This window comes from Xenopus laevis, chromosome 4S (genome assembly GCF_017654675.1).
Source record: "Xenopus laevis strain J_2021 chromosome 4S, Xenopus_laevis_v10.1, whole genome shotgun sequence".
Lineage (NCBI taxonomy): Eukaryota > Metazoa > Chordata > Amphibia > Anura > Pipidae > Xenopus > Xenopus laevis.
Window position 1 is genome coordinate 73,823,329 of NC_054378.1, and position 11,388 is coordinate 73,834,716.

General features: G+C 38.1%; 1 protein-coding gene across 2 annotated transcripts in view; it reads right to left on the reverse strand.

The window, feature by feature from the left end:
- Nucleotides 1-2,902: 2,902 nt before the first annotated feature.
- efcab14.S (EF-hand calcium binding domain 14 S homeolog) overlaps nt 2,903-11,388 on the reverse strand; it is a 17,836-nt gene continuing 9,350 nt past the window's right edge. The window contains 6 exon segments of one of the 2 annotated variants that reach the window (NM_001093904.1): nt 2,903-4,602; nt 4,863-4,961; nt 6,255-6,360; nt 7,080-7,151; nt 8,781-8,963; nt 9,337-9,447. In NM_001093904.1, coding sequence (NP_001087373.1) covers nt 4,421-4,602; nt 4,863-4,961; nt 6,255-6,360; nt 7,080-7,151; nt 8,781-8,963; nt 9,337-9,447 — 753 coding nt within the window. In that variant the 3' untranslated portion in view covers nt 2,903-4,420. 2 annotated transcript variants of the gene reach the window in all.

Sequence of the window (11,388 nt, forward strand, 5' to 3'; positions counted from 1 at the left end):
CAAAATAATGGTGATTTGGTAGCCCTGTGTGGATTGGCAGCCTACAGCAAGCAGTTTAGTGGATCACTTTACGTTGCAAAAAAGCCAGGAACTTTAACACCTGTATTTGAGGCCACTGGAAGAAATATCCAAGCGGTTGGTGAGCAACATGCTTGCAAGCCACTGGTTGTGGACCACTGCATAATACTGTGTTGTATAGCATCTAATGACACAGGTAACAATCAGCAAATCTCTGCTGCCTACAGGAAGACCATGATTGTAGACATGCTTCAAACCACTGCACTACTTTAACAAGCAAAAAGTTGTTGCTATGCCCTTAGTACCTTGGATTAAACATTATTGAATGTTAAATGCCCCAAGAACTAAGGTCATCTGTAATGTTTGATAAGGCTGTTGTAGGGTATTGTGTTTTCACAAAATAAAAGCTAACATGCCCTTAACCGCCTGTCTGTTCATGTTCAAAATACTTCTAGGATTGATAAAGGAGAGCTTTGTTGGATGCTATTCTGATGTTCTAGGTCTGTGACCCCCCCCACTAGTGGATTGTGAGAAACATTTTGCTCAAATCATTTGAATGTTACTCCCAGTAGCATCTAAGCAGGTGCTTATTTCTGAATGTCTGTTTTGGAGGAAATGTTTTTCACATTTTAATGTGGTTCACGGGTAAACAAGGTTGGGGACTCCTGGTCTAGGGCATTCCACTTTGTTTGCTTGCAACAGTGAGTGTCTGTGGTTTAGTGCTGGAGGTATGGTCAGTCTCCCTAAAGTTCTTCTGCCTGCCTCAGTTTCCTGAGCATGGAGGCCAGCTTAAGATGTCTGAATTTGCATTTTGCACACAGTAATCTGCATACTGCTCAGTTGTCTGTCTGCACTAGCTTGTTGGCCAGCCAGAAGGGGCTTAGTCTCTACATTCTTGAACCCATTGGGGTTGACCAATGAAGGGATGGTAGGAGAAGGGAATTGTCTAAACGCAAGGTTAAAAACTGTACTTGGTCAATAAGTGGGAGAACATCAGTAGTTACAAATGCTAGATCAATCTTTGAAAAGGTTGAATGGCAGGAGTACTCTCTCCCCTCTGTATGTTTCCATCTACATCTATAAGCTGGGGTGCTTCAGCCCATTTAGCTAACTTAGTTGAAAATGTCTTGGGAATGAAGGCATTGCTCTTGAAATCCAGACTGTACTTGCCCATGTGTGGGGTTTTTAAGTGTTGCAGTATGAGAGGAAGCTGGCAAGTCCCTAAAGAGAGGTTTGGGCCAGCAGCCTTTTTACAAGGTAATATGCTGGCTGTCAATTATCAGGGAAGTATAGTTATTTACAACATCTTTATGAACTTATTCTTAATGGTGAGTGCTTATTAACAACTACAGGAACTTTGCAGCCAGCCACAGAGAAAGTGCCCCCAGAATCAATTGTGAGTGTTGCACCATCACTGGGTAACGCAGGGGGTCATGCAGAGTGGGGATCCTAGGCAGGTGTGAAGCAAGGTGTCTGGCTGGCATTTTATATGAGCTATATTAGGCAATATTTTTAGACCAACATTATTCAGTGGTATACTTGGTATTCCTTTAAGCATGTTTCTTTGTGCATCAAAACTTACTAAAGTTGCTTGTAAATGTTAATGCTATTGAATATACATATATATCTACTTGTCCCTTATTAGCTGTTCTATTGCAGCAGAAAGCTTTCCTCCAGTCAAGACTCTCATAATGCCTTGCAGGTCTATCAGTTGACTCCTACACTATTTTTAAAATTAGAACCAGCACTGAAGATAATAGTAAACATATACTGCTTTCTAAAGCAATTGCATTTACAAATTAAAGGAGTACTGTCTTTTTTTTTTCAAAATGAATCGGTTAATAGTGCTGCTCCAGCAGAATTCTGCACTGAAATCCATTTCTCAAAATAGCAAACATTTTTTTATATTCAATTTTGAAATCTGACATGGGGCTAGACATATTGTCAATTTCCCAGCTGCCCCTGGTCATGTGACTTGTGCTCTGATAAACTTCACTCTTTACTGCAAGTTGGAATGATATCACCCCCTCCCTTTTCCCCCCAGCACCAAACAAAAGAACAATGGGAAAGTAACCAGATAGCAGCTCCCTAACACAAGATAACAGCTGCCTGGTAGATCTAAGAACCACACTCTATAGTAAAAACCCATGTCCCACTGAGACACATTCAGTTACATTGAGAAGGAAAAACAGCAACCTGCCAGAAAGCATTTCTCTCCCAAAGTGCAGGCACAAGTCACATGACATGGGGCAGCTGGGAAATTGACAAAATGTCTAGCCCCATGTCAGATTTCAAAATTGAATATAAAAAAAATCTGTTTGCTCTTTTGAGAAATGGATTTCAGTGCAGAATTCTGCTGGAGTAGTAGCACCATTAACTGATGTGTTTTGAAAAAAAAACATGTTTTCCGATGACAGGATCCCTTTAACTTAATTGGAAATATATATATATATATATAATGGAATGTTGAAATGGTGTTTCAAACAAGACAACAACACTGAACAGACCAGTAAACAAGCAACATCTTGGTTCCAGACCAACAAGATTGATGTTAGTGACCAGACCAACCCCCGGACGATAATACATGTTTCAATGAGTTGTGGCAATCAACCAAATTGGAGGCTTATTTATTAAAGGACTTGTTCAGTGTAAAAATAAAAACTGGGTTAATGGGCTGTGCAAAATAAAAAATGTTTCTAATATAGTTAGGCAAAAATGTTATGAATAAAGGCTGGACTGACTGGATGTGTAACATAATAGCAACAACACTACTTCCTGCTGTTTACCCAGTTTTTATTGTTAGACTGAACCCTTCCTTTAAAGGTTGGATTTTAGTGGTTTTAGATGTGTTTGGAATCATGACTAAACTCACAAACTAAACCCATGATTGTCACTGCATTTATTTAAAGTTCCAATTAAAAAAAAAAAAAAAAAGCACTGAACGATGTGGTAAAAATAGTAATAGCTTGAAAAACCTTGAGTATTTCAGACAAATTCTAGCAGAGAAAAAATCTGAAAACCTCAAAGTCGAATCAATTTATAGCGTTCCAGTAGGATTAGCGCAGCTCCCCTTGAATTCTATAGCACCAAAAACGTTTACTTGGCAAAGTTTTGCCTTAGGAAGTTTTTGTGGTTTATACACAAATCAAATTTTTGAGGTTTTTCTTTTTAGAAATATAGGAAATTTTCTGAGATTCTTGAAAAAAAAAAACAAAGTTTGATTTAGTAAATAGGCCCCTTAGTGTTGATCTGTCACTATTTATAATGTTATTTTACAGGTTTTCCAATGCTCTTGTGCCATAACTATATACCGACATAAGTTTGTAATGCTACTGGAAGCACAGAAAGCTGAGCAATAATTCCAACTATACAAATAATTTATTAAAGACATTTACATATCGGACTGGTATAATTTCATATTTGACATTGCATTTGAAAATGATCTTGGAAATTATGAAGAAACTTTTTCTGTGAGCACAACCTGTATTGCAGAATCTTTTACTTTCAACTCAAAAGTTTATGAAACACAACAGTAGCTGTGATCACATTGTATATAGCTTAGTTACGGAGCTACATCTGCTACACTGTTACAGCTGGTAAGCCATATATCTTGTCTATGACGGGAAACGTGAGACTAGTCAGCCGCACTGCTCATTATAGCTACCTGCTTTTTGAGAGTGGAGTCGATGCTGTTATTCTGTATGAAAAACAAGCCATTAATCCAATAAAAAGGCATATTGAACAATGCATTAGTCATTGACGTTATTTGTCCGGCATGAGGGTCATATTGTGTTCAGACTCCCTGCAACCTGAGCAAATCATACAGATTATGGAGCAATATGTTCAGTGCTGTACATTCATACTTCAGTGTGGGGTATGCCCACGTGATTGCTGATAAGAAAGCATGCTTGAAGACCTAAAAGTTTATGCCCAGGAATAAATTGAAGGGTAGAGTAAAGCTGTATGCACATTCACACATCATTGTACTTCCAAGGCACACATACTGAAACCTACATATGCAGCTTCTGCTCTTCCCAGCTCTAAGCTCTGTGTGCATAGAATTCTTTATGGACGAGGTCCTCCCATCAAGGAATACTTCTATGCTCTGTAAAGTGCAGTTTCCTAATTTAAGGCAAGATTTTATGACTATAAAATAAGGAATCTGAATTTAAAATGGGAAGGGCATTGGGAGTAGGAACTGTATATGTATATTCTAAAAGCACAAGGATGTCTGCCTCCAGAATGTCTTTACAACTGGTTATAAAATAGTCTTAAAATAAACATGAAACAAGCAATGTGACTTCACGCTGGAACTCCTGCAGTCTTTATAAGAGACAGCTTGGAAGAAGATGAAAAGAAATGCAGTTTATTCTGCCTGTGTGTATTATTTGCTGCTGAGCTGTCATTGCTGGGCACTCAAAAGTGCTTTCAGTTCTGCAATGGAATACTGATCATCCCCATCTACATCAAACTGCTGGAGATACCCAGGAGCTGGCAAACCTGGACCAAGCAGGTTTTGTAGTTCCTGGTAAGACAGCTTTGCTTTGGCATCCTTCACAGACCTGCTGAAGAGATCTTCAAGATCTACATGTGTAAAAAAGGAAAACAGATTAACTAAATGCAGATATTACATTATGTTATGTAATACATAAAGAAAACTAAAGTGCATTGCCAGGGACCTTATTAAAGCAACAGTACTGGAGTAATACACTAAAATATCTTAAGTCCATATATATACACATGTGTGCAAGTTTATGTACACTTGTATGTTGAGGATGCAAAAACATGCATAGGTTATTGTCTCCTTGTCACACAATAAGCATTATTCAGCTACACAGTCTTACCCTTTTCTGTGGAAATTCCTGGTAATTCCTGCCCAGACCCACCGACAGATCTTGGTGCCATTCTTGTTAGATTAGTTTGTGATGCTGCAACCTCGCCACCTGAATTTTAAACAGCATTAAACACATCTAGATTTAGAACTGGCCATTCAATTTCTGTTTGGTTACTCCAGTGTACTTGCCCTGGGTATCATAGCCATTATGCAGACACAGGGGGGACTTTGATCCGCAACTTGCCATTAGTAGTTGGGAACATGTACATTTGCAGCACATACACCTTTAGCTGCAATACACACTGCCTTATTTACACCACTAACTTTTCACCACCGGGTATTTCATTCAACTATTTATGTAACCCCTTTTTTTTGAAGTCCTAAAATACACTGTGGATTGCATACCCCATTACATAGTGCCTCAATTCAATGTTTTAGGATTGCTGGTGTAATTTGAATGACCAGTAGTAAGCATCTACCACGGCCATGCAGTGCCATGTTTGCCCTTCTTTGCAGGAAATGCATGATTAGCCCAAGTCGTGTCACCTCCCCATGCGTTTTACTCCTTGCTGAACAGAGAAGCATGGCCAGCCACAAGCTTAGCTATAGTGCCTAGATCTGAAATGTAGGTGGTAAACTGAAAATTACATTCCTCCCATCCTGTCAATGCAATGTGCCATTTTGCAGTCTATCATGTTTGCTACCCTTAGAGATAATTAGAAATTAGATAATTAGAAATATCAAACACTGAACTACAAGTCCCCAAAGCTTTATAGACTTGGGGGAAGGGGCTGTTTTTAGTTAATGCAATACGGGCATGTTCCTATGAAAATCCAGAGTATTATTTTCATTTATACTCCGATGGAATTTTCAAAAGAATGTGTCAGCATCATGTTAACTGATGAAAGACAGTATGGGGAACATGGCATGGTTGCCCTGCAAATTAGAGTAGAATGGGCAATGTAATTTATATATTAACTAGCCAGTTATCTCAGGTGCCATGCTTCTATTCAGCCATCCATTTTGGCTGTCACACTTGGTGCTTTTTGCCTCAGCAATGCCAATACTATCTGTGCCTATTAACACCGGCTTCAATCGCATATGCCTACCAAAGAGTACATAATGTGGATTTTTTGACCAAAAAGCATCACGTGGGACATTAGAATAAAACTGGACATTAATTTACTATACCAACATCAGATAAGACTAGAAAAAAAAGTTGCCAACCTTTGGTGAGCATCAAATAAATCAAAACAAAAACAATGCCTTCTCCCCCCCCCCCCCCCATGTCAACACAAATGAAGGGGAGGCTGTAAAAGTCACCTTTCCATTCCCTGTAGGTGCTAAGATCTGTTATATAGGAACTTTGAGCTTACAAGTATCAGGAGTGATAATGCCTCACCTGATGGATCCTTCAAAACTTGCTTGCCACTTTCTGGCTGGTTAGTCAGGGCATGAATAAACTGGAGTTTCTGCCGAAGTGCAGATGGTTGTCCACTGCCGAGGCTCTTCTCAAAAGAAAATAAACCATTTAAAATCTTTAGCTTCAAAGAGATCATCAGTTTCAAATTTCAAGAACTACAACTGTCCCAAGGTAATTATGTCTATACAATACGCATGAGAGCCACAATTTGCTACCACTGTCACCATACTACAAAGCTGCAGGGTTGTTTTATAATATGTTCTCCGTGAAAGCAGAGACCCTTACTGTTACTGTTCATTTAGTGAGGGGTGGGCTGATACATATGATGAACAGTTTCTACTAAAGTATAAATGATACCACGTGCCCTGCTGATAGTCCACATGCCCAGGTGCCTGGAATTCCAGGAACACTTACAAGAGTAAATAAGTATTCACTCATCAATCTCCCCCTTCAGGATGTGTCCTCCACCTAGGGTTGCCACCTTTTCTGGAAAACAATGCCGGCATTACTATATATTTATCTTTTTTTCCTATTAATAACATTGGGATCAGCCACCATTTTTACCGGCCAGGTGGTAACCCTACCTCCACCCCCAGGGAAGTAGCCTCACAATTTGGGAAACTCATAATCTAAGGCCTGAACTGTTGCTATTTTGATGCATGCACACATAAATTTCTTGCCTCATAGAAATTATTTGCAGCATTTTGTAGTTTTTATATGGGGCTGTTGCTACAGATTAGTATTACACCTTGTTTCACAAGTAAAAAACAACATAAACAAAATACATCTTTCAGTTTTCTTTACCTGGGAGGATTCTGTCTGAGTTGTTTTGTTTGCAGGATCTGACACGGTTGATGGGGATGTTGTACTATCTACCTAAAGAAACAAAAATATAGTTTTGCTTTTATTTCCAGTTTTCTCCTATACAGTAGCACAACATACACATGCCGACAATACCATTGCTTCTGTCATGTAGTTAAAGGACACACATTGTTTCAGTGCTCAGCATTTGGAAACTCTATTATTCAGCCATGCACACAATAACTTAATAAAATAAAAACGGTATTTGAAAATAAATAATCCTGGCCAGGCTAGGGGTAACCAATCCCAATATCAATAAATATTTATCAAATGGTGAACTCGGTTGATAAAATACATAGGAATGAATAATATGAATAAGGAATGAATAAAACATGGGTGAGTTTTTCTGAGGGGAGTTCTACTCTCACATTTTGATAAATCCGGCCCTTAGTCTGTAAAAAACACAGCTTTCATGTCCAAGTATGCAGGTATCGGTGCTCACATCTCTCTATGTGTTTCTCAAGGGAACAGTACGGTCTTTTCACAGTGTAAGTGCGTGTGCCATTTATTCAAACTGGGATTTGAAATTTATTTTGAGTATTATCAGATACATATAAACCTTGTTTAAACAAACCTCCTCTTTGCCTTCCAAACTTGTTTTGATAATAGGCAAGCTTGGTAAGTAATTAACCTATCACAAGTTGTATTATACTTATTCTTTCACGTTTTCACAATCTGTAAGTGAGGATTGGTGTTTAGATTTGGTAGCCCTGAAACAGTGTTTGGATATTATACTACATTTCTAGAATTTGTGGGTGATGATTAACACAATTAACACAAACAAACTCAGTTTGTTTAGTTTATGTTAAGTATATACTGCCCCTTTTAAATAATTACACCACATTTACATTTGTGGAATATCTAAAGGGGGTTTATGGCTATCGCAACCCTATTGCTGATTCAACCAGTAAGAACAATTATGCCTATCACCTACAGACAAATTTTACAATATTCTAACAAACAGCCCATAGGGTATTGGCGTACAGGGCAATTACGATTGTTTTAGTACCTGAGCCTATCACAGCTAATTGGGTGGGCCACAAAACACTTGGAGGCCCATTTATCAAAGGATGAATTTCTAATTCCATGTGAATTTTTTTTCCCCTCTAATAAATTCAAGTTTACTCGAAATTCAATTGGGAGGTTATTTAAGAAAAAAATCTAATATCTAAAACTCAAAGAATATTACTGACCCGAAAACTAGAACTGAATTAGACTAAACTTGAATTGAGTTTTTGTCCGAAATGTCAGGAAGGCTATTAACATATTTAAATGGGTCACTGGACCTCTCCCATTGACTTTCACATGAACACGGCAGGTTTTATGTGGCCAACAGTTGAATTTCAATCATTCCCAGGGTAAAGGTTGGGATTACTCCCAATTCGAATTTGTGAATTCTGACCAAAATTTTTTTTTGAAAATTCTAATTTCTACTCTTGATAAATCTGCCCCTTGAAATTGTCCTCAGTCATTCTTATGGGAATTGCCTGCACCCACAGTGACAATTAGTACTTGAAAACAATGGCTAATGCAACAAAAGACTCAGAATCAACCTGTGTGCAATGAACCATTTTTAGGATAGCCTGAAAGAAATGCCTTGATTCTCTGAATCAAAGTAACCAACCTTTAATTGATGATACTTACTGAACTCTGGGATACATTCTCACTCTTGTTTGAGAGATGCAGTTCATGCTCAAAGAGGGCAATTCGTTGGGTTAAATTAGTGAGGATGGTGTCCACATTGTACAATTTAAAATCATTCTGTCTTTGATACTGTTGCAAAGTGGTATTCATGTCATCAACAGAGTTCTGGAGAAATTGGGCATCCTGCTGGTTCAAATACACAAGCATTTGTTAAAAAAAATTATACAATTTGCCAAACTGAATATAAAGGTGCAATTATTTTGCCAACAAATAGATTAATAAGACAAAGCTGTGGTATGATATCTTCTTGTACTCATTATCAAAATAACTTACAAAAAGTTATCTCTGCTATGGAAATTTCTATCAAGGTGTGGCCATATACCTTCTTAGGTTATTATAAACAGTAGGAGGGCTATGGGAGGTGATAAAGATAGCTGTAGCTAAGCAATGAAAGCTAGAAAAGACTAACATGGCAAGCCTGAGAAAAACAAAAAGTAAATTATATCTTTATTCTTAATATTGTTATTACATAAAATCTTTTCAAACCTGAACTTACCACATCTTTTTGCAATATTTCCACTTTCTTCTTTTGCTCTTCTGTGGCTGCCTGCATGGTTTCTACATCATTGTGAACACTGGTTAATGTGCTACCCAAGGTGGCAACACTCTGTAAAGCAAGTGGGGAAACATTTAGGATTCATTAAACTGTACCATAGGGAGAACCTATGCCTTAATTGTGACAAACTGCATTCATGTAGCAATCATAAACTAAGAAGAGAAATTTGATTCTGCCCCACATCCTTTGTGAATTCCCTACAAGAAACTTCAACAAGACTGCAAAAATTGTAGAGTGCAGATTACCAATTCATAATCTACACGAATTCTAAAACTTCACCACTGTGCAAGGTATGGGAACTGTTACCCAGAATGCTTGGGACCTGGGGTTTTCTGGATAACAGATCTTTCCGTAATTTGGATCTTCATACCTTTAGTCTATCAGAAAATCATGTAAACATTAATCAAACCCAATAGGCTGGTTTTGCTTTCATTGAGGATTAAAGGGGGGGGGGGGGTTCACCTTCAAAAAACTAGTTGTTTTCAGATAGATCACCAGAAATAATGACTTTTTCCAATAACTTTCTATTTTCTATGTGTGACTGTTTTTCCTATACTGAAGTGTCAAGTGTCTTTTTTCACCTTCTGAAGCAGCCCTGGGAGGGGGGGTCGTCGACCCTGTAAACTGTTCTAAATGGATACATTTAGTTGATACATTTCTTATCTTTGTCCCTGCTGAGCAGAATCTCTGGGTTTCATTAGAGGCAGCTGTTGGAATTGATACAATCGTTGCTAATACTCCAGAAATGCTGCTGAGAAATGTATCAACTAAATCTTGCAAAATTGTAACAGTTTAGAGTCTGCACCTGAATTACTGAGCTGCCAGACTCAAAACACCAATCAGGGACATTCAAATTTAAACTTAGATTTTGGAAAAACAGTAAAAAATAAATAATGGAAAGTAATTGAAAAGGTGTCTTTATTTCTGGGGAACAATCTAAAAACAACTGAATTGAAAAAAGTGTTTCGAAGGTGAACAACCTCTTTAATTATATCTTAGTTTAGATCAAGTACAAGGTACGGTTTCATTATTTCAGAGAAAAAGGAAATCATTTTCACAAATTTGGATTATTTTTTTTAAAATGGTGTCTATGGGAGACGGCCTTTACGTGATTCGGAGCTTTCTGGATAACGGGTTGCCGCATAACAGATCCCATACCTGTACCCTCAGAATAGGGTTAATAATAATTGGCTGCATTATGTGGATATGCATATGAACATGATTGGATAAACCAAAGTCTATCACAGTTGTGTGGAACCATGAAAGTTCTTCTGTACTAATTCACAAGCCACATCAAGCTTCTCTTATTCCGTTTAGCCTATGTTTAAAGGGATCCTGTCATCGGAAAACATGTTTTTTTTCAAAACGCATCAGTTAATAGTGCTACTCCAGCAGAATTCTGCACTGAAATCCATTTCTCAAAAGAGCAAACAGATTTTTTTATATTTAATTTTGAAATCTGACATGGGGCTAGACAATTTGTCAATTTCCCAGCTGCCCCTGGTCATGTGACTTGTGCCTGCACTTTAGGAGAGAAATGCTTTCTGGCAGGCTGCTGTTTTTCCTTCTCAATGTAACTGAATGTGTCTCAGTGGGACATGGGTTTTTACTATTGAGTGTTGTTCTTAGATCTACCAGGTAGCTGTTATCTTGTGTTAGGGAGCTGTTATCTGGTTACCTTCCCATTGTTCTTTTGTTTGGCTGCTGGGGGGGGGGGGAAGGGAGGGGTGATCTCACTCCAACTTGCAGTACAGCAGTAAAGAGTGATTGAAGTTTATCAGAGCACAAGTCACATGACTTGGGGCAGCTGGGAAATTGACAATATGTCTAGCCCGATGTCATATTTCAAAATTGAATATAAAAAAATCTGTTTGCTCTTTTGAGAAATGGATTTCAGTGTAGAATTCTGCTGGAGTAGCACTATTAACTGATTCATTTTTTTCCCATGACAGTATCCCTTTAAGGTTTACATCATTGCAGAAAATTTGAAGA